Source organism: Macaca mulatta, chromosome 3 (genome assembly GCF_049350105.2).
Source record: "Macaca mulatta isolate MMU2019108-1 chromosome 3, T2T-MMU8v2.0, whole genome shotgun sequence".
Lineage (NCBI taxonomy): Eukaryota > Metazoa > Chordata > Mammalia > Primates > Cercopithecidae > Macaca > Macaca mulatta.
The window spans coordinates 94758415-94786235 of record NC_133408.1 but is presented as its reverse complement, the minus strand read 5'-3'; the positions used below and the strand labels follow the sequence as shown (position 1 = coordinate 94786235).

Below are 27821 nucleotides of genomic sequence, written 5' to 3'. Positions count from 1 at the left end.
AGAGAGAGAGAGAGAGAGAGAGAGAGAACTTCATAAACCTAGAAGAAGAGACATGGCAAGTGTGGCAAAGACCTGGGGCTTAGTTGTCTGTGCACTCAATGTGAATCAAGAGTGTAATCCAACTGCCAAGAGAGCAGAGGCAACTGGAGGCCAGGCTGGCAGGAGAATTCCTAGAAAAAAGGAGGGCTGTGGGATACCTACATTCCCAGGTGCAGCCCAGTGTTTTGGGGTCACTCAGGGGCTCTCTACTTAGCTGTATAAATTTGTAAGTGTTTCAAATTGGAGCTCATTTAAAGAAGAGTGGTCACAATGGAGAAAAAACTTGAAACTCTGTTTGTGTAAGGAAGAACTAGAGGAACTAGGATGTTTATTCTGGAGGAGAGGGTACAGAATTGCTGTCTTCACAGATAAAACAGGCTGTCATGTAGAAGAGAGGTTAGATTTATTCTGCATGACTCTGGAGGGTAGAAGAAGGGCCAATGCGGTAGACTTTGACTCAGTGTGGGAATAGTTTTCTGTTGGTTACACATGTCCCTGAAAGGAGTGAACTGCCTCAAAAAGTAGTGATTTTGGATCTTGAAGATAGCTATGCCTAGGCAGATGGTTGCTATTGTATAAATGATCCTGGGAAAACTCCCACGAGACTAGACATAAAGATCTCCAAAGCTCTCCCAACTTTAAGGTCCTGGTTTTATATCTCACCATCTCTCTGTCCAGCAAACATATTTCTTGACCATCCTCTGTATACCAAGAATAGTGTGGGGATGTGGAGAACTCCAGGCACTCTCACGGAAAACCAGACCTGCAAACAGCACCCACATCACAGGGTGACAAGAGCTGTGATGCATCTGGGTGTGTGAAGTCTCAGAGCCCCAAAGAGGGTTCACCCATCAGCCCTTGGGTGGCAGTGCCTGAGCAAGTCATTAAGTGGGAGTTGGCCAGATAAAGAGTAGAGGTTAGGGCATTGCAGCATGAGCACTGGCCATGTGCAGAGGCCTAAGGGAGAGACAGTGTGGGTGCAGGTGGATGGGAATAGAATACAATGGAGCAAGAGCTGGAGCAGAAAGTTCCTTAAATGCCAGTATGACTGTTTGAATATAGGAGTTTGTATTAGTCTTTTCTCATGCTGCTATAAGGAAATACCTGAAACTGGGTAATTTATAAAGAAAAGAGGTTTAATTGACTCACAGTTCTGCGTGGCTGGGGAGTTGTCGGGAAACTTATAGTCATTGCGGAAGGAACCTCTTCATAGGGCAGCAGGAGAGAGAATGAGAGCCAGCAGGAGAAATGCCAGATGCTTATTCAACCATCAGATCTCGTGAGAACTCACTATCACAAGAACAGCATGGGGGTAGCCACCTCCATGATTCAGTTACCTCCCACTGGGTCCCTCCCATGACACGTGGGGATTATGGGAACTACAAATTGAGATGTGGGTGGGGACACAGCCAACAGCCAAACCATATCAGAGTTGAAGCTTGGAAGTAACCTCATCTGATTTGCATATTTGAGCGGTGGCTTAAATGATAAGTTTGAGGATGGAATGAGGGGTTCCAGAGGAACCTTCTCTCTGAGTCTCAGGTCTCTTACCCCTAATATAAGGGACTTGCACTATTCTGCAGTATTCTATGATCATAAATTCATTTCTTGTCTTTCTTTATAATTGTATTAGATGGTCAGGCCCGTGGTGCTCTAGGCCTTACCAGCCTTTGTATACAGATGGAGTCACATTCACAACAACACCCAGATTTCACTCATGCTTCGCTTCCCTGTTGTGCTTCTTAGGACCTCCAGATCCCCATAAAGATCTTACCCAGTTATTCCTGGAGCCTCTGGGGATGCCTAAAGGGAGCTCCTAAACTGACCCCTCCTGCTCGTTACCTCATACTCCTTGTTGCCAGTGTTAGCTGAACCCACCTGAGGGTGGTGCCTCCCCATGCCAGTCCTGCTGGTGCCAGTGCTCTCCATGACAATGCTGAGGTCCCTGCCTAGTGCTGATGTTCCTGGAATTGCAGCTGTCACTGCGCTTTTCTAGGTTTTTCACTGCAGCACAGCCACACCATTCCCCAAAAAAGTGGGGGCAATGGCCTTCTTCCTTTGGGTCATTTACTGTCACCTGGACAGTGAGCAGTACTAGGCAGGTCCTGTGTTTCACCGGATCCTTCTTGAAATAGCTCCTTTGTTTCTGCCTATAATTCCACGACTGTGGAACGTGTACCTGAGGGAGACACCAGGGTTTTCCCGCCATTCCAGTTTCCCCCAGGGTATCCAAAGGTCCTCCCACTCCTGGCCCGCTTTCCTTTAGCTGAAGATAAGAAAGATAAGGCAAAACAAACTATAATCCTGGCAGCTTTACCCACCAGGTCATCAAACAGACCTATGCCTGAGACTTTTTGTTGTTACTCATTACTCTATGCCTGGCTCAGGGCTAAACCCTTCTCATACATAGATCTCTAACCCTTGGAGGGACAGACTATTAACATCCTCATTTGTAGATGAAGATGAGGCTAAGAGGAATTAAGTAACTTGCTCAAGGTCAAACAGGTGACAGAGCTAGAATTCCAAACCAGCCTAGTCTGGAATATTCCAGATACCACACTCTTCACAGGTCCCCAACACTTGAACATAAACACTCAATAATCTGTATAATACATCAAGTGCCCACTTTTCTCATTGTCATCTTTGTATTAATTCAAAATTGGCTTTTGTATCCAGGGCTGGGAAGAAACGGTGGATGCCGCCATTTCCCACCTGTTGAAGACTTGCCTGTCGAAGAGTTCGAAGGAGCAGGCTTTGAACCTCAACAGCCAGCTGAACATACCCAAAGACACAAGCCAACTGAAGAAACATATCACCTTACTCTGCGATAGATTAGCCAAAGGTGGCCGTCTCTGCCTAAGTACCGATGCAGCAGCCCCACAGACCATGGTCATGCCAGGTAAGAGCTCTGTCCACGCTCCCTAAACACAATTATACTTCTCCCAAATTAAAGGAAGTGCCTGTGGTTGTATTTGGGGTTTACATTTCATATTAAAGTGACAATAGCCAAGGCAATTGATTTCATGTTTCCCCTCTGACATCCCAGGGTAACCCCTTGAATAAATATTCTTGAGATATTTGCTTGCTAGACATTTCTAGAATGGTATGTCTTTTTTCTTCTCTCTGCTTTTAAATATACGATCCATTTTGTTTGGCTTCTAACCAATAAAAAGTGGATTAGAGGATAAAACTGTTTTTAAGAAAAAGTTTTACTAAATGTGATCTCGCGATACAATATTTCATAAATGTAAATAGCATGATACAAGCAACTAATGTAATCCAGATGAGTCCAGTCTCTTCTGCTGTTTGTTTGGCTTGTGGTCATCAGAAGAAGGGGGAAAGAGACAAAGTGAAAGGTGGGGATCAAGAGATGTGAGCAGGCTTCAGAGCCTGGGCACCCATGGGCCAGCATGGAGAGAGATTCCACTTGCCCCTCCATGGACAGTCAGTGATGGTCATGGGCACCCAGGACTGCCCTTCCCATGGTCATAGGGACTGAGCAGTTAGTCATGCAGCCCTCAGGTCTCTTAGGGGCAGCCGTTCCCAAGTCCTGCTTCCCTCTTCCTAGCCTGTCTGTGGAAGCAGCAAGGAGCATTACATCAATGAATTTATTGATGCGGCAGCTGTAGCATCTCTTTCCTCCTACAGCAAGAACCATAGTGTGGGAAGTGGTGTGGTTTTCTCTTCTTCCTTCTTACATGCCTTTTCTTTACCTCCCTGCCCCCGTTCCCTTTCTGGTAGTCTTGCTGTTGCTTCCTTTTCCCCCTCAATCAGCATTCCTAGAAGTGAAAAGGAATGCAAGTGAAACTGTAGAAGATAAACATGGAGACAGCATAGCATAATCTAATAGGCACAGACTCTGGGGACAGACAGAACAACGCTTGGATCCTGCCTCTTTTTATCTGTTACTACTTATATGACCCTGGGTATGTTACTTTCTTTTCTAGAATCTTCATGTCTTCCTTTAGAAAGTGAATCTAATAATGCTTGCCCTGCCGCTGGGGCCTTATGAGTTTATCAGGCACCTAGCACAATGCTTGGAACAGAGACACCCTCAAAAAATTCAAGCTATAATTACTGTCATTGTTATGGATATATGCATGATTCAGCCTTTAAATTTGAAAGTGGAAAAATAGCTGGTTTGGGGTTGTGGCTTCTATATTCTATGATTTGAATATCTTTACCTCAACTATACATAGGTAGAAGCCAACTTTATTCCAGAAGAATATTTTTTATTTGGCCTTTTATAATAGAAACACCTTTCCATAGAGAAATAGTTCTGACATTGTTTGCCTTCATTTAGAACCTTTTTATCTCACCCTGTAACATCCTCTTAACTATTCCACTTGTCCGTCTTCTGTCCACTGTTACAAGATTGTTTTCTTAAGAGATATTTAGGCTTAATGAGATAGTAAATGAAAACTATTCATTATAATAAGTATCAGTTTATGACTCTCCCTCCCTGCTTGCCCACAGGGAAAACAAAGGAGACTTGAGGGAAAAGGACAGATATATTAATTTAAAAAAAGGAGAGAGAGAGAAAATTTGAAGAGGGATGGGATGGCCCACCTGATTGGCTGCAGCAGCCCTGAATCCTCTTCTCCGGTCTCTGTCTGAGCTTTCCTGTTCAGGGATCCCCATATCCCTGTCTTAGTCATTTTTGTTTAAGTAACTAGATTTGTAAGTAACATAAGGGCTGTGTCCGTATCTAGGATGTGGAACATTTTAAAACCTCAGTGCAAAGTTTTTGAATGTATGGAAGGAAGGGACAGAGAAAGAAGGAAAAGAAGGAAGGGAGAAGGAAATGAAGAAAAGAAGAAAGATGGACAATGTGTTTGTTCACAGGCCAGGGGGCCATCAGCCAGATTCATGCTTGGTCTAGCTGAGTTCGTTCTGTTGGAGAGATTTAGCCTGTGTGCATGTGCATCAGGGTCAAAGTCGCAATGCCATGCCTTCACTTGCCAACAACCCGCTTGCCACTCTGTGGTTGAGTGGTTCTCCCTCCCACTTGTCTTGATCTAATCAAGATAGTGAGGTTTTAAACAATTGTTAAATTAGCACTTGTTGTCATTAACATGCTTAATTATTGCCTATACTACTTTTCTTCCCTATAACTCAGATTTTTCACATGCCTTATCTCTGTATTAGCATATTTTTGAGGTAGAAGAGACATGTAGAATTATTGCTGTCTCAAAATAGAAAGTGGAGGCAGGAAAATTGAAATCTCTTGCCTGGAGTTACATGGTTACTGGAAGGGTTAGGTCTAGAATCCAAATCTCCCAGCCCACTGTGCTTCCCTCTAGACCACACAGACCACAGTGGTACAAATCTGTTTTTAGCCAGAGCCTCCTCCTGTGTAAGCTATTCTTGATTCGGCCTTCCCCCAGCCCCGCCCACCCCCCCACTTAAATTGGTCTAGCAGTGTGAAAGAAAAAGGGCAGAAAATAGTTTCACACAGTCTCTTTTCTTTGCTTTGCTATGAGAAATATAGTAAAGATTTATCTTATATTTGTTTTGTGCTTAATTTTTATTATGTCCAAAGGTGATGTGATAACATTGTCATGAGTATTTCTTATTAAGAAATACTGTGAGGAGTTATTTTTGCTTCAAGCCTGTAATTGCGCAGTTTACAATGTTGGTTTAGCTCCAATCATTGTATCAGAATATACAAAGTGACATATTAGAAAGGACTGGATTACTGAATATATAAGCATACAAGCTTTTCTTGCAGAGATGATCTTTTTTTAAGATTTAGATGGGACCTTAGAAATTGTCTGGTTCACCTCCCTCACTTAACAGCTGAGGTAACGAAGGCCTAAGAAGGTGAAGTGAATAAGTGCTCAGTATTAAAAGGCAGGAGTGTGTACAATTTTGCCATGTTGCCTATTAAATTGCAGATGGATAAACATCTCAGAATAAAAAACCCTTGGTCTTTCCTAGCCTCTGACTTTATGAGCCCAGCACCTTGGATGTGCCCTTTCTTTGCTCTAGTGAAGGCCGTGGTGACAACATCCTCCCTGGTGTCCAGAGTTTGAAAATCTTTCCCAATGGTAATTACCTTATGAACTTCTTTGCCTCACATTTCTCCTGCTTGACTTTACCAATTCTCTATCAGTTTTTCCCTTAACCTTTTCTAGTGAACTTTTTATTGTTGTTGCAGAGCCATCAAATTTATTTCTCTCATCTGCAGTTCTGATGTTCACATCTTTCTGCTGGTGAATATAGCTTGTAAGGAGTCTACTTTCATTAAATATCTATTTTCCAATCTCAGCGGTATGCATTCTACCCTTAGAGCAGAAGTCACAGAGGGCCACCTGGTTTGTGTATTTTAAAGATCTGAATGTAAGTGATTTAGTGGTCTAGCTGGCCTTTTCATGCATATATGTTCCCAACCTTCTCCCTGCAGCTGCCTAGGACTAAAAGACTTGCTGTATTTTGCAGAAGGCTTCCTTTTATAACCTCAGTATCTAGGACAATATTTCAGTAGCCCTAATTATGGCAAAGATTTGAACCTCTCAAGCATATATGCAAAACTTAGTGTATACATGAGTGGGCCTAACTCATGATATTTGAAGTCTTATCATTTTAACCTCATGAACACTGGAGTTTTTGTCACCTCTATGCTTTTCTTAAACTTAATTTCCACTAGGTGATACCTTGCCCAAGAAGTGATATAGGTAAGTGATGGCCCATCAGATAGAAGCTTGGAAAACAAATGCTGTAGGCACCACACTGAGCAGGCATAGAAAGTTGGGCAAGGAAAAGGGGTGTAAAGACAATTCAGGCTGATCAGGTGCCTCAAGTAAATATTCTCTTAATGTGATCAAATGACTTCACAGTTCATAATGGGCCATAGCTTCAGCTGTATTTTCTTTCACACCGCCAGATTCCTGGGCTAAAAGGAAGCCAAGAGGAGGGAGTAAAAGGAAGCAAAGAAGGTTTGATAAATAAGATTAGGTATCTTATATAATCCATATCTTTTCATAGATATGGATTTAAAAAGTTATCATTTTGAGATGTGGTAGGGACCACCCAGGAATTAGCATTTTGTGCATCTTTATTATTGTATTAAGTGGATAGGAGAAAAGACACAGTATGAATCTGAATACAGAGTATAAATGTGAATAAGATATGTATTCTAGCCTTTTGAGAGAGAGATTTTAAATTCTCTTTAGTGTTTAAATCTTGAGTTAATGACCTTTGGCCTTAAGGATTTGATACTATTTTGAGGCTACTTCTAATTGGCCCATTTAAACCGAATTTAAATTTAATTCTCCCAGGTCTCACTTAGATGCTTGATAAGACATTTGGTGTTTACTTTCATAATTGTCAGTGTGATTTAATTGTTGGTTTTACACTTTGAGTTTTTATAAGTTTGAAGTCATTCTTTAAGGAAATTTAGATGAATTAAATATACAAAAATGGCTTCTGAGTCTGTTTTTCCTACAGAGAATACAATACTTTATCTTGACATTAAAAAAAAAAAAAAAGGGAGTGAGTTCCAAAATGGGAAAATGCTATTGTGAAGTGAACTTCACATCAGAAATATATGGGTTCCAGAGCTAAGCTGACCAGTTATATGATATGGAACAAGTACTTAGTCTGTCCACTTCTTTGTTTTCTCAACTATAAATAGGAAAAATAATGATACTTCGCTATAGATTTGTTGGCCAAATTAAATATAGTAGTACATGGAAAATGCTTAGCAAGTACCTGACACATAGCAAATTCTCACTAAATGTGAGCTTCTGTTAGTAATAATGATGAATACTATTGTAAAATCCCAAAGGAACTTGGGAGAACTTGACAAAAGGATTCTAGAGTTCAATTCAAAGAATACGATTATAAGATTATACAGGTGTTAGGTTCCAGCCCAAGCAGAGGTCTGAGGGGAATTGTTGGGGTAGCGGGTAGCTGAAAGAACACTTGAGAGACCACAGGTAGGTGAGACATGGCTTTATTCAGCAACTCACTCACACTGTTGGTGCTGCATTTATGCACCTCCCAGACAATAGTGGCTCAGAGCCAGGTGATGAGTCCTCCCATGTTATGGCTACATAGGTATGACTATATAATGCACGGGATTGTGCGCCTGCACTCCAATCCTGCTGTGTCATGCTGTGCCGGATGTGTACCTTGGGCTATACTTGACTGCAGTGTAAAATTTGCATTTTCAGATTATTCATTATTAAGCAAAAGTGAATGACAATAGTGTACACTCAACTTTGGCCTTACAGGCACCTTTACAGAAAGGGTCCTTTTAAGAAAAAATATTCCAAGGCATGATCTGTTTTCCTAGCAGTCTCTCTTAGTCCTTCGATATGTAAGTCATTTTCATTAGAAACAGCTATCATGTCATCATTGTGGTCAGTTTTCTTTTCTTTATTGTCAACTGAACTGACTGCCAGATTTTCACGGGTCACTGGCCTTGCATGTGACAGGCACAGTTCTCCAATAACACTTTAACTGCGTTAAACCTGACATAATTTGCAAGATTTGTAGTTTTCCTCTGCAGCCAATTTGTGTTGTATTTGCAGTAATTTCCTACAGCCAGTGAGGGATTAACCAATAGAATGTTGGTAGCAGGCAGAGATTCATCTAGTGTTAAATGCAGGAGGATATTTTAATACAGACTAATTTTATAAGTGGTCAGTTAGTTTTTGAGTGCATATCTGTGTTACGTTTTGCTTTTCTACGATTACAGCAACTGGGATAATTAAAACTTCCTTAAGCAGGAGGATCCACCCTCTTCCCTTCAATTACATATGTAAAAACTTAGAATGTGTTGTTAACTCTAACCACATGTGCTAATGTGGCATTTCAAAGCAATGAAGAGAGGACAAGATGAATTCGGTTAAAAATAGTGTTGGAAACTGGCCAACCATTTGGAGAGAAGAAATAGATTCCCTACCTCATCCCATATCACACAATACATTTCAGACAAACAAGGTATTTAAATTCAAAAAAAGAAATTTCATAAATCACAGAAGGACATAAGGATATGTTGATATGGAAGCAGGATAGACCTTTCTATGTAAGTTAGCAAAGGCAGTAAACACAATACTGAGCTTTAGTTATAGACTTCTCAAAATTGGGTCCAGAAGAATATAAACCAAAGTGTGTATTAATGATAACTATCCCTGCGTGTTAGAATTACAGGTGGTATCTGAGTCTCCTCTTGCTCTTTCTCTTCCGTATATTTTGTACATTTTCTGAAAATGACATATACAACTTTTGTAAAAAGGCCCTGTGATAGAAAGAACCAGCAGGAAAACAACTATGTAATTGTATCCGAAATGGTGGTAAGGAAACAACAAGGGCCAATTCATAAATCAGGAAAATTAATTTTTTTCAAAAGGAAGTAAGTTATTAAAAGGGCAGTGACCATGTGTTTATGGAGCTTGTTTGTATTTCAGTTCTCATGAACTAACCCAAGTCCTTTGTAGGACTGCAGAAATGTGCACAGCTGCTTTATAGATTCTGTCCCCTCCCATCTCTATATCTCCTCTTGAGCATAGGCCAAGTCATTCAAGTTATTGATCTCTGACTATGTTTCACCTTGTCAAAGTGATTCCATAATTTCACACTTTGCTTATAATCCACTTTACTACTTTGCAGCATTTTACAATGAGACAGTTCTCCTCATACACCATTCTCATTCCTTGGCTTCTCTAGTCTGCTCTGTGGCTTCTTGTTCCCTTTTCTGTCTCCTGACTATTGGTTTTCCATCTTCATGCTTCCCTGGACAGTCTCATCCAGCTACCACCGTAATTCCTATACCTTCTGGTTGGCCTCTCTTCCAAGCTCCACATGTCTCCACCAATACTCCTTCAGGCAATTCCACATGCCTGAAGGAAACTCACCTTCTATGTGTCTGATCTCAGTGGATGATGTTACTCAATGCCCAGACCAGGGGCCTCAAGAGACAACCTTGACTTTCTGTTTCTCTTACTTTACATATTCAGCCAGTCACCAAGAACTGATGATGCTACCTCCCAAATATATCTCTTTTCATGGCCCACACTGCTATTTCCAACCCAAATGCCCTTCAATCAATGATAACATTCTTATCACTTATTTAGACTGTTAAAATGACGTATCAGTAATCTCCCTGTGTTAACATTCTTTCTTCATTTTCAGTGCTACCATAAAAAATATGACTATTTGTAGCAGTATTATAGCCAAACAGTAGAAATAATCCAAATATCCATCAACTGATAAATGGATAATAAGTGTGGTATATCCACACAATAGAATATTCTTTAATAATAAAAATAACTGAAGTTCTGATACATACTACAACATGGATAAACATTAAATACATTATGGTAAGTGAAAGAAACCAGTCAGAAAGACCTCATATTATTATAAGGCCATTCATATAAAATGTCCAGAATAGGCAAATTCAAGGCGACAGAAAGTATGTTATGTTAGTGGTTGCCTAGGACTAGGAGTAGGGGAATGAGAAATGATAGCTACTGGGTACAGAGTTTCCTTTTGGGTAAGAAAAATGTTCTGAAATTAGATTGTGGTGATGTGACTATACTAAAAACCATTGTATATTTTAAAAGGTAAGTTATATATGAATTACATCTCAATAAACTTGTTTAAAAACAACATTTTTTAGTGTAAAGATAAAACATGTTCTTTGTATATATTTAGAAAATTTAGATGAACTAAAAGAGGAAAATTTATTTATTTTTTTATTTTTCCATAATTTATTGGGGTACAGGTGGTATTTGGTAACATGAGTAAGTTCTTCAGTGGTGATTTGTGAGATTTTGGTGCACCCATCACCTATGTATACACTGTACCATATTTGTAGTCTTTTATCCCTCGCCCTCCTCCCACTCTTTCTCCCAAGTCCTGAAGTCTATTGTATCATTCTGATGTATTTGTGTCCTCATAGCTTAGCTCCCATATAGCAGTGAAAACATACGATGTTTGGTTTATCACTTAGAATAATAGTCTCCAGTCTCATCCAGGTCACTGCAAATGCTGTTAATTCATTCCTTTTTATGCCTGCATAGTATTCCATTATATATATATATATATATATATATATATATATATATATATATATATATGTGTGTGTGTGTGTGTGTGTGTGTGTATGTGTTTGTATGTGTGTGTGTGTATATATGTGTGTATATATACTCATATACACACACACACACACCACAGTTTCTTTATACACTTGTTGATTGATGGGCATTTGGGTTGGTTCCATGATTTTGCAGTTGTGAATTGTGCTGCTATAAACATGCATGTGCAAGTATCTTTTTCAAATAATGACTTCTTTTCGTCTGAGTAGACACCCAGTAGTGGGATTGCTGGATCAAATGGTAGTTCTACTTTTAGTTCTTTAAGGAATCTCCACACTGTTTCCATAGTGGTTGTACTAGTTTACATTCCCACCGGCAGTGTAAAAGTGTTCCCTGTTTACTGCATCCACGCCAACATCTACTATTTTTTGATTATGGCTGTTCTTGCAGGAGTAAGGTGGTATTTCATTGTGGTTGTGATTTGCATTTCACTGATCATTAGTGATGTTGACCATTTTTTCGTAGGTTTGTTGGCCATTTGTGTATCTTTTTTTTTTTTTTTTTTGAGATTGTCTATTCATGTCCTTAGCCCACTTTTTGATGGGGGTTGGTTTTTTTTTTTTTTTTTTTTTAACTGATTTGTGTTTGTTGTAGATTCTGGATATTACTCCCTTGTCAGATGTACAGATTGTGAAGATTTTCTCCCACTCTGTGGGTTATCTGTTTACTGTGCTGACTGTTCCTTTTGCCATGCAAAAGCTCTTTAGTTTAATTAGATCCCAGCTATTTATATTTGTTTTTATTGCATTTGCTTTTGGGTTTTTGGTCATGAAATCCCTGCCTAAGCCAATGTCTAGATGTTTCTGCTGAGAAATCTGCTGTTAATTTGATGGGTTTTCCTTTATAGGTTACCTAGTGTTTCTGTCTCATAGCTCTTAAGATTCTTCCTTCGTCTTAACTTTGTGTAATCTGATGACAATGTGCGTAGGTAAAGATCTTTTAGCACTGAATTTCCCAGGTGTTCTTTGAGCTTCTTGTATTTGGTCTAGGTCTCTCACAAGGACAGGGAAGTTTTCCTTGATTACTCCCCCAAACATCTTTTCCAGGCTTTTAGAATTCTCTTCTTCCTCAGGTATACCGATTTTTCTTAGGTTGGTTTGTTTAACATAATCCCAGACTTCTTGGAGGCTTTGTTCGTATTTTCTTATTCTTTTTTCTTTGCCTTTGTTGGATTGGGTTAATCCAAAGACCTTGTCTTTGAGCTCTGATTTTTTTTCTTCTCTTAGTTCAGTTCTGTTTCTGAGACTTCCCAGAGCATTTTGTATTTCTAAAAGTGTGTCCAAAGTTTCTTGAATTTTTGATTGTTTTTTCTTTAAGCTATCTATTTCCGTGAATATTTTTCCTTTCACTTCTTATATCATTTTTTGGATTTCCTTGCATTGGGCTTTGTCTTTCTCTGGTCCCTCCCTGATTAGCTTAATAACTAACCTCCTGAATTCTTGTTCGGGTAAATCAGGGATTTCTTCTTGGTTTGCTAGTGAGCTAGTGTGATTTTTTGGGAGCATTGAAGAGCCTTGTTTTGTCATATTACCAGTGTTGGTTTTCTGATTCCTTCTCATTTGGGTAGGCTCTGTCAGAGGGAAAGTCTATGGCTGAAAGCTGTTGTTCAGGTTCTTTTGTCCTATGGGGTGTTCTCTTGATGTAGTACTCTTCCCCTTTTCCTATGGATGTAGCTTCCTGTGTGCTGAACTACAGTGATTGTTGTCTCTCTTCTGGGTCTTAGCCACCCAGCAAGTCTGCCTGGCTCTGGGCTGGTACTATGGGTTGTCTGCACAAAGTCCTGTGATGTGAACCGTCTGTGGGTCTCTTAGCTGTGAATACCAGTGCCTGTTCCGGTGGAGGTCGTGGAGAGTTCAGTGGTCTCCATGAAGGTCCTTAGCTTTGGTGGTTTAATGCTCTATTTTTGTGCTGGTTGGCCTCCTGCCAGGAGGTGGTACTTTCCAGAAAGCATCAGCTGTAGTAGTGTGGAGAGGAACCGACAGTGGTTGGGGCCCTAGAACTCCCACGATTATATGCCCTTTGTCTTCTACTACCAGGGTGGGTAGGGAGAGACCACCAGGTGGGGGTGGGACTAGATGTGTCTGAGCTCAGTCTGTCATTGAGGGGGTCTTGCTGCAGCTGCTGTCCAGGATGGGAGCAAGATTCCCAGGTCACTAGAGTTGTGTACCTAGGAGGATTATGACTGCCCCTGCTGAGTCATGCAGGTTGTCAGGGAAGTGGGGGAAAGCCAGGAGTCACAGGCCTCACCCAGATCCCATGCAAACTGAAGGGCTGGTCTCACACCCATCATGCCCCTGCCAACAGCCCCAAGTCTCTTTCCAGGAGGAGGGTGAGACAGGCTTGAAAATTTGCCTGAGACTATCCACTTCCCAGCTGCGAGAGAAAAGGACTTTAGTTCTTCCCCTGCCTGTGAAGTCTGCATGCCCAATTTGTGCCCTCCCTGGAGTTCTGACCAGGAGGCTTCTCGCCCCTGGCCCTTCTCGTTCAAATTATTACAAAGTTCAGCTAGATAATTCCTTCTCCCCATGGAGTGTTACCCCCTGTTCCTCTGGCAACCCTCCCAATGGATCCCTGTGGTGCCAGGCAGAAATGGGCTGCTTGGGGAACCAGCAAGCTCCTAGGGCCTTTCTGCTGCTTTCTCTACCCCCATATTTTGCTTGGCTCTGTAACTTGACTCAGCTTCAAGTAAAGTCAGAAACTTCTTCCGCAAACAGAACTTCAGCTTCTGCAGTGGGAGTGTGTTTTCGGGACAGGAGGGTCTCCCTTTCCCACTTTTGCGGTTGGGGCACTCACAGTATTTGGGGTGTCTCCCAGGTCTTGCTTCCTTGAGAGGGTCTGTGGGTCCTCTCAGGATTGCTGGTTTGTAATGCAAGCTTACCCTGCTTCTCTGTCTGGAGCTGCAGTCTAGTCCGCCTCCCGTCTGTCGTGATCCCCTGAATCGAAAATTTAAAATCATTAATAATCTAACCATTCTGAAATAGATATAAATCCAACTATTATTCAATATATGTAAATGTTTGTATATATGTATACACGCACTATGTATGTCTTTGTATCCATATCCTTCTAGACTTTTTTCTTTGCATACATGTATATTCTGTTTTATAAAAATTGGATCATACTGTACCTACTGCTTTATAATCCATTGTTTAAACTTTCATTATTTCATTATTCAATAGCATACATTATTTTAAAAGCTACATACTTAACCAGTCCCCTTTTGTCAAACATATAAACTGTTTCTGATATTGGTATGTATACAATTACTTAATGAATATTTTTGTAGCTAAATTTGTATGCATCCTGATGAATTTATACTTTTCCATGAGTATGAATTGGAGCTGGTTATGTTACTTCCCTGCTTTAAAAGATTTTGTAGTTCCCTGCTATCTTCCATATTGAATTGAAATTTCTAAGCCTGAAATACTATGTTCTTTACATAGAAATACTATGTTCTTTTACTAGAACATTATTTTTCTGGCCATATCTTCTACATTTTCTTCCTTAAAACCTTTTACTGATATTGAAATATTTATTATTCTCCATATACACCATGCATTTCAAGTTTCTGTGCTTTTAAAGAGTTTCCTTCGCCCGGAGAGGCAGTCTTGACCCGGTGGTAAAATTACCATTAATTTCTGAAGACCCAGCTGAAATGATGTTCCACAATGCATTCCCTGGTCCTCCTCCTGGAACTGTTAGTAAGTTTTTCGTCTGTGCTCCCTGGTCCTCTGAGCATATGGCTGCTATAGTACTTATATCATATAGTACAATCATTTAATACATTGATTCCATACCTCATCCTCAGGTAGAAGATGTTGGACTGTATTCTATTCTTCTTTATGACCTCAATACCCAACTTGTGCCACACATGCAGACACACAGGCACATATAGTTCATGCCCACCATGTATTTTTTAAAGTTTTTTGTTTTGAAATAATTATTGACTCGTGGGAAGATGCAAAAATAGTACATAGAATCTCATATACTCTTCACTCAGCTTCCCCTAATGGTGACAGTTACAGAGCTATGTTTTGGGGCAAGAAGAGGACTCTATAGGGAGCAGTGAATGTTAAGAAATTCACATAAGAGGTGGTGTCACCCCATCAAAGACAGCAGAAGGTCAGGAAGGATCTGCCTGTAACTAGAAGAAAAAATATAGGAAAGCAAATGGAAGAAAAAGTAGGCTATTCTCAGGGTTTTTATTTCTTCTCTTTTTGTTTTTCCCTTAAAAGATATTTAGAGACGTTTGAAGTTCAGGTGGTATAGCAAGATGAGAGTGCCAAAATCCAACATTTGTGTTAAATTGAAAACTTTCAGGAGGCAGAAAGAATAATCTAGAATATACATAGACTGAATGAAGTTAGCAGTTGAGAAGAGAAAAAGTGGGAACCTAGGTATATGATGGGTATACATGAAAATGTTTTTTAAAAAGAAAAGCTTAGTGAAGTCTAGCCACATAGGCTTTAGAGAAGTAAAGTTTTAAATAATGGTTTTTGACAGAGCGGGAGGGGTAAATGGTCAGGTTATAATTAAATCACATTAAAGTTGATTTGCAGTAGCCATTGTGGAAAGGACAAGGCCAGCCATTTAGCAACTGTGCAGCTGTTTATTTTTCTGGAGCTATAGCTTTTCACTTTCGTAGTTCTCTTACTTCCTTGTTTTGAAACATTATTGTTTCAAAATTGTTTTGAAAGTCAAGCTATAGTTTATAAATAAAGAAATGCTCAGTTATTAATAGTATGCTCATTCTTGTCCAGTGTAACAGGGAGTCCATAATGAGATGAATGGAAGATTAATGGAAAAATATTTAAATCTAGGATTAGAGTTGGATTTGACAGAAGAAGCAATTAGGAGCAACTGTAGGGGAAGGTCTGCCATCAAAGACCTCATAGAATAACATTCTCCCTGTGTGTACTTAGCAAATACTTGTTGATAGACATGCTGGCTGGTAACTAATTACAATGTGATGACCAAAGACCAGCTTCTTGGAAGTAGGGTTGTTAATACAGGAATAGAATACCAGGGGAGTTTGAGTAATTTCCTTCTCTGCAGATGTTTATACTAATGTGGATACTCAACAGCCTAAAGATAATTTGGGGAAAAATCTGTCTAAAAGTAGGGGGATAAATTAAATAGCTTTTAAAGGACATCACTATTCTTATTTCTTTAATTGTCATGTGGACAACTCTGTAAAATGCCCATTTTTTTCCTCAATTTTATATTCTTTTTTTTAAATTATACTTTAAGTTCTAGGGTACTGTGCACAACGTGCAGGTTTGTTACATAGGTATACATGTGCCATGTTGGTGTGCTGCACCCATTAACTCGTCATTTACATTAGGTATATCTCCTAATGCTATCCCTCCCCCCTCCCGCCTCCCCCATCCCCCCTCCCCCCACCCCATGACAGGCCCTGGTGTGTGATGTTCCTCTTCCTGTGTCCAAGTGTTCTCATTGTTCAGTTTCCACCTCTGAGTGAGAACATGCAGTGTTTGGTTTTATGTTCTTGCGATAGTTTGTTGAGAATGATGATTTCCAGCTGCATCCATGTCCCTACAAAGGACATGAACTCATCCTTTTTTATGACTGCATAGTAATCCATGGTATATATGTGCCACATTTTCTTAATGCAATCTGTCATTGATGGACATTTGGGTTGGTTCCAAGTCTTTGTTATTGTGAATAGTGCCACAATAAACATACGTGTGCATGTGTCTTTATAGCAGCATGATTTATAATCCTTTGGGTATATACCCAGTAATGGGATGGCTGGGTCAAATGGTATTTCTAGTTTCAGATCCTTGAGGATTCGCCACACTGTCTTCCGCAATGGTTGAACTAGTTTACAGTCTCACCAACAGTTTAAAAGTGTTCAGATTTCTCCACATCCTCTCCAGCACCTGTTTTTTCCTGACTTTTTAATGATTGCCATTCTAACTGGTGTGAGATGGTATCTCATTGTGGTTTTGATTTGCATTCCTCTGATGGCTAGTGATGATGAGCATTTTTTCATGTGTCTGTTGGCTGCATAAATGTCTTCTTTTGAGAAATGTCTGTTCATATCCTTTGCCCACTTTTTGATGGGGTTGTTTTTTTCTTGTAAATTTGTTTGTAGGTTCTGGATATTAGCCCTTTGTCAGATGAGTAGACTGCAAAAATGTTCTCCCATTCTGTAGGTTGCCTGTTCACTCTGATGGTAGTTTATTTTGCTGTGCAGAAACTCTTTAGTTTAATTAGATCCCATTTGTCAATTTTCACTTTCGTTGCCATTGCTTTTGGTGTTTTAGACATGAAGACCTTGCCCATGCCTATGTCCTGAATGGTATTGCCTAGGTTTTCTTCTAGGGTATGGTTTTAGGTCTAAAATTTAAGTCTCTAATCCATCTTGAATTAATTTTTGTATAAGGTGTAAGGAAGGGATCCAATTTCAGCCTTCTACAGATGGCTAGCCAGTTTTCCAGGCACCATTTATTAAATAGGGAATCCTTTCCCCATTTCTTGTTTTTGTCAGGTTTGTCAAAGATCAGATGATTGTAGATGTGTGGTATTATTTCTGAGGGCTCTGTTCTGTTCCATTGGTCCATATCTCTGTTCCAGTACCATACTGTTTTGGTTACTGTAGGCTTGTAGTATAGTTTGAAGTCAGGTAGTGTTATGCCTCCAGCTTTGTTCTTTTGGCTTATGATTGTCTTGGCAATGTGGGCTCTTTTTTGGTTCCATATGAACTTTAAAGTAGTTTTTTCCAATTCTTTGAAGAAGTCATTGGTAGCTTAATGGGGAAGGCATTAAATCTATAAATTACCTTGGGCAGTATGGCCATTTTCATGATATTGATTCTTCCTATCCATGAACATGGAATGTTTTTCCATTTGTCTATGTGCTCTTTTATTTCATTGAGCAGTGGTTTGTAGTTCTCCTTGAAGAGGTCCTTCACATCCCTTGTAAGTTGGATTCCTAGGTATGTTATTCTCTTTGAAGCAATTGTGAATGGGAGTTCACTGATGATTTGGCTCTCTGTCTGTTACTGGTGTATAAGAATGCTTGTGACTTTTGCACATGGATTTTGTATCCTGGGACTTTGCTGAAGTTGCTTATCAGGTTAAGGAGGTTTTGGGCTGAGACAATGGGGTTTTCTAAATATACAATCATGTCATCTGCAAACAGGGACAGTTTGACTTCCTCTCTTCCTAATTGAATATGCTTTATTTCTTTCTCCTGCCTGATTGCCCTGGCCAGAACATCCACCACTATGTTGAATAGGAGTGGTGAGAGAGGGCATCCCTGTCTTGTGCCAGTTTTCAAGGGGAATGCGTCCAGTTTTTGCCCATTCAGTATGATATTGGCTGTGGGTTTGTCATAAATGGCCCTTATTATTTTGAGATATGTTCCATCAATACCTAATTTATTGAGAGTTTTTAGCACGAAGTGCTGTTGAATTTTGTCAAAGGCCTTTTCTGCATCTATTGAGATAATCACGTGGTTTTTGTCTTTGGTTCTGTTTATATGCTGAATTACATTTGTTGATTTGCATATGTTGAACCAGCCTTGCATCCCAGGGATGAAACACTTGATCATGGTGGATAAGCTTTTTGATATGCTGCTGCATTCAGTTTGCCAGTATTTTATTGAGGATTTTTGCATTGATGTTCATCAGGGATATTGGTCTAAAATTCTCTTTTTTTGTTGTGTCTCTGCCAGGGTTTGGTATCTGGATGACGCTGGCCTCATAAGATGAGTTAGGAAGGATTCCCTCTTTTTCTATTGATTGAAATAGTTTCAGAAGAAATGGTATCAGCTCCTTCTTGTACCTGTGGTAGAATTCGGCTGTGAATCCGTCTGGTCCTGGACATTTTCTGCTTGGTAGGCTGTTCATTATTGCCTCAATTTCAGAGCCTGTTATTCGTCTATTCAGGGATTCAACTTCTTCCTGGTTTAGTCTTGGGAGAGTATATGTGTCCAGGAATTTATCCATTTCTTCTAGGTTTTCTAGTTTATTTGTGTAGAGGTGTTTATAGTATTCTCTGATGGTAGTTTGTATTTCTGTGGGGTCGGTGGTGATATCCCTTTTATCATTTTTTATTGCATCTATTTGATTCTTCTCTCTTTTCTTCTTTATTAGTCTTGCTAGTGGTCTATCAATTTTGTTGATCTTTTCAAAAAACCAGCTCCTGGATTCATTGGTTTTTTGAAGGGTTTTTTGTGTCTCTATCTCCTTCAGTTCTGCTCTGATCTTATATTTCTTGCCTTCTGCTAGCTTTTGAATGTGTTTGCTCTTGCTTCTCTAGTTCTTTTAATTGTGATGCTAGGGTGTCAATTTTAGATCTTTCCTGCTTTCTCTTGTGGGCATTGAGTGCTATAAATTTCCCTCTACACACTGCTTTAAATGTGTCCCAGAAATTCTGGTATGTTGTATCTTTGTTCTCATTGGTTTCAAAGAACATCTTTATTTCTGCCTTCATTTCGTTATGTACCCAGTAGTCATTCAGGAGCAGGTTGTTCAGTTTCCATGTAGTCGAGCCGTTTTGATTGAGTTTCTTAGTCCTGAGTTCTAGTTTGATTGCACTGTGGTCTGAGAGACAGTTTGTTATAATTTCTGTTGTTTTACATTTGCTGAGGACTGCTTTACTTCCAACTGTGTGGTCAATTTTGGAATAAGTGTGATGTGGTGCTGAGAAGAATGTATATTCTGTTGATTTGGGGTGGAGAGTTCTGTAGATGTCTATTAGTTCTGCTTGGCGCAGAGTTGAGTTCAATTCCTGGATATCCTTGTTAACTTTCTGTCTCGTTGATCTGTCTAATGTTGACAGTGGGGTGTTAAAGTCTCCCATTATTGTATGGGAGTCTAAGTCTCTTTGTAAGTCTCTAAGGACTTGCTTTATGAATCTGGGTGCTCCTGTATTGGGTGCATATACATTTAGGATAGTTAGCTCTTCTTATTGAATTGATCCCTCTACCATTATGTAATGGCCTTTTTTGTCTCTTTTGATCTTTGTTGGTTTAAAGTCTGTTTTATCAGGGAGTAGGTTTGCAACCCTTGCTTTTTTTTTGTTTTCCATTTGCTTGATAGATCTTCCTCCATCCCTTTATTTTGACCTATGTGTGTCTCTGCACGTGAGATGAGTCTCCTGAATACAGCAGACTGATGGGTCTTGACTCTTTATCCAATTTTCCAGTCTGTGTCTTTTAATTGGACCATTTAGCCCATTTACATTTAAGGTTAATATTGTTATGTATGAATTTGATCCTTTCATTATGATATTAACTGGTTATTTTGCTCGTTAGTTGATGCAGTTTTTTCCTAGCTTCGATGGTCTTTACATTTTAGAATGTTTTTGTAGTGGCTGCTACCAGTCGTACCTTTCTGTGTTTAGTGCTTCCTTCAGAAGCTCTTGTAAGGCAGGCCTGGGGGTGACAAAATCTCTCAGCGTTTGCTTGTGTGTAAAGGATTTTATTTCTCCTTCACTTGTGAAGCTTAGTTTGGCTGGGTATGAAATTCTGGGTTTAAAATTCTTTTCTTTAAGAATGTTGAATATTGGCCTCCACTCTCTTCTGGCTTGTACAGTTTCTGCCAAGAGATCCACTGTTAGTCTGATTGGCTTCCCTTTGTGGGTAATCTGACCTTTCTCGTTGGCTGCCCTCAACATTTTTTCCTTCATTTCAACTTTGGTAAGTCTGACAATTGTGTGTCTTGGAGTTGCTCTTCTCGAGGAGTATCTTTTTGGTGTTCTCTGTATTTCCTGAATTTGAATGTTGGCCTGCCTGGCTAGGTTGGGGAAGTTCTCCTGGATAATATCCTGCAGAGTGTTTTCCAGCTGGGTTCCATTCTCCCCTTCACTTTGAGGTACACCAATCAGACAAAGATTTGATCTTTTCACATAGTCCCATATTTCTTGGAGGCTTTGTTCATTTCTTTTTACTCTTTTTTCTCTAAACTTCTCTTCTCGCTCCATTTCATTCATTTGATCTTCAGTCACTGATACTCTTTCTTCCAGTTGATTGAATCAGTTACTGAAGCTTGTGCATTTGTCACATAGTTCTCGTGTCATGGTTTTCAGCTCTATCAGGTCATTTTTTTTTTTTTTTTTTTTTTTTTTTTTGGAGACGGAGTCTCGCTCTGTTGCCCAGGCTGGAGTGCAGTGGCCGGATCTCAGCTCACTGCAAGCTCCACCTCCCGGGTCTACACCATTCTCCTGCCTCAGCCTCCCGAGTAGCTGGGACTACAGGCACCCGCCACCTCGCCCGGCTAGTTTTTTGTATTTTTTAGTAGAGACGGGGTTTCACTGTGTTAGCCAGGATGGTCTCGATCTCCTGACCTCGTGATCCGCCCGTCTCGGCCTCCCAAAGTGCTGGGATTACAGGCTTGAGCCACCGCGCCCGGCCTATCAGGTCATTTAAGGACTTCTCTACATTGGTTATTCCAGTTAGCCATTCGTCTTATCTTTTTCCAAGGTTTTTAGCTTCTTTGTGATAGGTTCGAAGTTCCTCCTTTAGCTTGGAGAAGTTTGATCGTCTGAAGCCTTCTTCTCTCAACTCGTCAAAGTCATTCTCCATCCAGCTTTGTTCCATTGCTGGTGAGGAGATGCGTTCCTTTGGAAGGGGAGAGGTGCTCTGATTTTTAGAATTTTCAGCTTTTCTGCTCTCTTTTTCCCCCATCTTTGTGGTTTTATCTACCTTTGGTCTTTGATGATGGTGATGTACAGATGGGGTTTTGGTGTGGATGTCTTTTCTGTTTGTTAGTTTTCCTTCTAACAGTCAAGACCCTCAGCTGCAGGTCTGTTGGAGTTTGCTGCGGTCCACTGCAGACCCTGTTTGCCTGGGTATCAGCAGTGGAGGCTGCAGAAGAGTGAATATTGCTGAACAGCAAATGTTGCTTCCTGATCATTTCTCTGGAAGCTTTGTCTCAAAGGGGTACCTGGCCGTGTGAGATGTCAGTCTGCCCCTACTGGGGGGTGCCTCCCAGTTAGGCTACTCGGGGATACAGGACCCACTTGAGGAGGCAGTCTGTCCATTCTCAGATCTCAAACTCTGTGCTGGGAGAACCACTACTCTCTTCAAAGCTGTCAGACAGGGACATTTAAATCTGCAGAGGTTTCTGCTGCCTTTTGTTTGGCTATGCCCTGTCACCAGAGATGGAGTCTACAGAGGCTGGCAGGCCTCCTTGAGCTGCGGTGGGCTTCACCCAGTTCAAGCTTATGGGCCGCTTTGTTTACCTACTCAAGCCTCAGCAATGGCGGGCGCCCCTCCCTCAGCCTCGCTGCTGCCTTGCAGTTAGATCTCAGACTGCTGTGCTAGCAATGAGGGAGGCCCCGTGTGTGGGGGACCCTCTGGGCCAGGTGCGGGATATAATCTCCTAGTGTGCCATTTGCTATGGTAAAGCGCAGTATTAGGGTGGAAGTGACCCAATTTTCCAGGTGCTGTGTGTCAAGGTTTCCCTTGGCTAGGAAAAGGAATTCCCTTACCCCTTGTGCTTCCTGGTTGAGGCAATGCCTCGCCCTGCTTCGGCTCTTGCTCGGTGGGCTGCACCCACAATCCTTCACCCACTGTCCAACACGCCCCAGTGAAATGAACCTGGTACCTCAGTTGGAAATGCAGAAATATCCATCTTCTGAGTTGCTCATGCTGGGAGCTGTAGCCTGGAATTGTTCCTATTTGGCCATCTTAGAACAGCCAAAATGCCCATTTTTATCTTCATGCAGCTATAAGTGTGAATTGCCTTTTCTACTGTCCTATGAAATAGCACAATGGAAATCTGAACTCTGTATAATTTTCAGTATTCTTAAAAATTGCATTGATTTGCCAAAAGATAGAGTAGCTCAAGAACACTGGAGTATCCCTCAGAAAGAGATTTAGCTCTAAGGTTTTGTATCACATCAAAAATAACTTTTCTCACATATTCTGACCTTTGGTCCTGTTTTGTCTTCAAATATGAGGATGAAAAAGTTGATTTATTCCAGTAGATTCTGGCTCTAAAAATAAAATCATGAAGGTATTTCTACTGATTCATATTACAAATTTTTTTCCAACTGTTATTCCCAACTTCTGCTACCTCAGTGTATCTATCTTTTATATAGTATGGTTTTCTGATTCACCTAAAACTTACAATATACATACTTCCTGTTTTTCTTCAACTTCTACTCACGATATCTGCTATCTCTGCAGAATTCAGTTTCCAACAATAAGATGAATGTTTTTGTTTTCAGTGTAAATTTATTAATATTATTAAAGTTTTGTTTTTTATTTTCCTTTAGATTTTAGAGTGCCTAGATAAAGTATTTTAATTGCTTACAAGCAACTCATCCAATCAGTTACTCATGTGAGACAGTCATTAAGACTTATTTTATATTGTATTATTTTCATTTACATTTTTCAAATATATGCATAATGTGAGTATCCACAAGTAAATGGGGCAGACACAAGAATTTGGCCTATTCCTCTGGCTTAGTCCTTTTAATTCTGGCCAATATAACTGGCCTAAAATAGGAGCAACACTCTACTTCTGACACTACTCAGCCACAACACGCAAAGATGACATTCTTTAGAACTGTCATGCTGAATGAAGCCAGATCTATACTGCCAACCTTTAAAAAGAAATCTTTTCATACTAAACTTTTATAAAAACAATTTAAGTGTGTTTATTCCAATAAATTGTTGGAATGGTTAAGTCCTTCTGATTTATGTGTCGTGTGGATATTTTTAAACAATTAAAAATTAAAATGAAAACAATTATCTTTTTCCTGGTGGTTCTCAGAACATATGAATATCCAATTCTAAAAAGTAAACACCTTTAGTTGTATTCCTGAGACATCCTGAGACAGGATGTCTCAACTCTGTATGTTATTTAAAATTTAGCCTTTTCTTTTAGAAATGCTTAATTTTTTTATTTAAAAATAATTATTTCAGCTAGCTAGGATTTTTGTATTCCTTTCAAGTCTACTTTCTGAGCCATACTCCAGTGTCATGTGGAAAATGTTACCAAAAAAATAAAATGATGTCACTTTAACTTTCAGAAGTTATGATTTATGCTAATACCAATAGGATGGTTTTTATTTAGTACAGGTGTTTGCTTGTTGGTTGCTCTAAGATATTTTTAGCATTTGTTAAAAATAGGCTTGGAAGTGATTGCAATTGTCAAATGAGAAGCAAATACATTGTCCTCATAAGGATCATAGCAAGGGGGTGCCAGGCCCCAGTTGACTGCCGCTATAGTTATGAGCCAATGTAGTGATAGATATTAAGGACTCAGGTGTAGGAATCTGGCAGGGTTTCAAAGAAAAATAAAATTAGTTGCAGCAGTAAATGGAGCATCTAATCAGTATATGCGACTATGTACTGTGTAAATAAATTACCTGATATTTTTACCTGCTTTTTAAAGAGATGAATCTTCCTTTTCAAAAGAAAATAAGACACCAGATTGTGACCTTTTTTTAAACTTAACCTGTTAACTCATGGAAAATCACTTAGCTGTGGAAATTGTACCCTTTGTACATTATTTCCATTGAAAAACACAACATATACCAAACCAAGACTGAGACCCCAAGGTGAAATTTTTTGAGTGCTTACTATGTTTCAGGCACTGTTCTAGGTACTGGGGGCACAGTGGTAAATCAGAGTAATCCAAGCCCTGCCCTCAGGGAGTTTACTATGTTTTGGCAGGGGGCAGTCAATATACAGGGAAACAATTTCAGACAGCAGAAAGTGTGATGCAGAAAAATACATCAATATAAGGAAAAAGAATGCCAGCTGTTGACCATTTGTACCACATCTTTCTTATGACTTTTTTTTCCCATCATTTAGTGAAATGAAAGGATGGCATATTGCATTATTTGAGACAGATTTCTTTTGTGACTGCTTAAAATAATTCTGTTTGGCTATATAATATCATAGTTTAGTTTATTACTATTAGTAGTAATATTAATGGAGTACCACAGTTTTTTAAATTTTCTGATCAAAGAATATGTTTCGATTTCAGAAAAGAAACCAAAGCAATTCTTGAGAAGTATTCCTAAAAAATAAATTAGATAACATATCTGTAGCAATCGTTAAAATGTTTTGTGCCATAAAAGAATTTTCATATTATTGTCTTATCTTTATTTTGACTTTTTTATTTTTATATCATGAGCCACTGTTAGATGTCCACTGTCTGTTGACATCAGTTTACTATACTATAATATCTGATAGCAGAGACTTTATCATTCATTTCCACATCTCTAGAATCTAATACAGTTGGAACACAGAAGATGCTCAACAGATCTTCGAGTAGATTTGAATTGAATCACTTACGTGAACATTATTCCTTCCCTTTCTCAGTTTCGTATCAGTCAGCTCTCTACTCCCCACCTCACCTTCCAACACATCCATTCCACTTCCATTGGCCCCTCCACCAGCCCTTTATGCTCTGCCCTTGAAACTCAATGGGTTTCTCTCTTGGATTCCTTGTCAGTTTCCAGCCCTGAGTCAGTCTTTGGCTTTTCTTAGATAGAGTCTGCAACTGGAAATTGTTACTAAAATTAATTATAAAACTGACCCAGGTGCTTCTACCTCCTTTCTGGCTGTGTAACTTCACCTGGACCCTTCTCTGCTAATCTGTTTCATTTACTTGTTTCTAATTGATTTCCTATCTCATTCCCAACAGAAGTTAATGCCTGTCATTTTGCTCAAGCTCCAATCTCATCTCAAACTGTGCGGAAGACCTCACTTCTACTGTACTATGAAATTCAAAGCAAACTGCCCTTCTCATCCATTAATTTCAAAATTTATTTATTTATTTATTTATTTATTTATTTACTTATTTATTTTTGAGACGGAGTCTCACGCTGTTGCCCAGGCTGGAGTGCAGTGGCGCGATCTCGGCTCACTGCAAGCTCCGCCTCCCGGGTTCCCGCCATTCTCCTGCCTCAGCCTCCTGAGTAGCTGGGACTACAGGCGCCCGCCACCGCGCCCGGCTAATTTTTTGTATTTTTAGTAGAGATGGGGTTTCACTGTGGTCTCGATCTCCTGACCTTGTGATCCGCCCGCCTCGGCCTCCCAAAGTGCTGGGATTACAGGCTTGAGCCACCGCGCCCGGCCTTAATTTCAAAATTTATGTGTAATTTTTATTAATCTTTTATCTTTCTGTTCTTTCTCAGAAGATGACTTGGTTTTAGGATTAAACTCAGACCTGTTAAACCATGGCCTGCACAACTCTACTTCTGTCTCTCCATCCACTTCTCCACCAGCAATTTCTTCACAATTCTCCTTGCCCATTCTGCTTTACCCACACAAATCTCCCTTCACTTCTACTCACCAGGCTTTTTCCTGCCTCTGGTTTTGCATATGCTGTTCACTTTGCCCTGAATACTGTCCTCTATCCATTCCCAAACATTCCCTCTCCTGTACCTGCCCCACACTCTCTCACTGGCTGACTTATAGCCATTCTCAGATCTCAACTTAAAGATGGCTTTTCTGTAAGATGTCTTCTGTGACCCCTATTATTCTCACTCATGCTCTCTTGGACTTTATAGGTGAAGCATAGTTCATAATTGCATCTTCATTGTGGGCTATTTAATATTTCCCCACTGTATTCTAAGTTTCATGAAGAGCTAGACTGTGTCTGTGTTAGCTACTACAGTATAGCTTAGTGTCTGCTGTGTAATGGGTATCCCAAGGACAGCTGATGAATGAATTATATCCTCTCCCATTTCCTGTTTCCTCAGGGACCTTGTGGCCTCATATTTGTCTCACTTGACCTGTCTACTACATCTTTTCTGCTATCTCCCTCCCATCTCTAAACTTTGTTCACTTTTTCTCTGTTCCAGTAATGCCCTCTGACTCTTCATGTTATTATGTTAACTATCTTATTTTTATTCCCTTCCAGACCTATAAATTGTACCAATTGTACTGTGGCCTCTTAAAGTTAAATTTGGGATTAAGCTAAATAGCAGCATATATAAATAATTCCTCTTTTGGCCAAGGGAACAATATTAGGAGCATAAATATTAACAAATATAGAGTTCTTAAAATGGGAAAAGAATGTTTACTCATTGAATAGAACAATTTTTAAAAGTTTAACAGATTTTTAAAAAATGCTACTGTGTGCTGGCCTCTATGCTAGGCATTGGGGTGTGATGACTAACAAGAGAGACAGGATTCCCACCCACATGGAACTTACATTCCGGAGGAGGAGCCAGATAATAAACAGTTCTACAACTAAACATAAGAATTGCAGGTTGTATTAAGTACAGTGAAACAATGAGTTGAGAGAGTTTGTGGTTGAGGCTACTTTCAATAGGGTGATTGGGGAAGGCTTCCGTGAGGAGAAGGATGAGGAAATGAGGGAGCAGGGGAATAGCATTCCAAGCTGAAGGAATAGAAGTTAAAGCCAGGAGGGGAGAAAGGGCTTGGCATATTCAAAAGACACGTGGTCTATCTGGCTTGATCTTGATGAGGACAAATGGCAGGGAGCGTTAGATTATGTAACGTTCCTTACCTGTCATGGTAAGGAATTTAGATGATAGTGATCCTATGAGTAGTAGGAAGCCATCAAATAGTCTTAAGTATTACAGACATTACATAATCTGATTTATGCCTTTAAAAATTACTGTGGCTGCTATGTGGGGAATGTTTTGGAAAACAGCTGGAATGGAAACCAGGAACAGCTGAAGAGACTATTGTAGAAATGTAGGCAAGAGATGAGGT

General features: G+C 39.9%; 1 protein-coding gene across 4 annotated transcripts in view; it reads left to right on the top strand.

Moving 5' to 3' along the window:
- BBS9 (Bardet-Biedl syndrome 9) overlaps positions 1–27821 on the top strand; it is a 493002-nt gene that overhangs the window by 412394 nt on the left and 52787 nt on the right. For all 4 annotated transcript variants that reach the window (XM_028845874.2, XM_077996944.1, XM_015133745.3 and 1 more), the window contains one exon: positions 2716–2938. In XM_028845874.2, coding sequence (XP_028701707.1) covers positions 2716–2938 — 223 coding nt within the window. The remainder of the gene's footprint in view (positions 1–2715; positions 2939–27821) is intronic.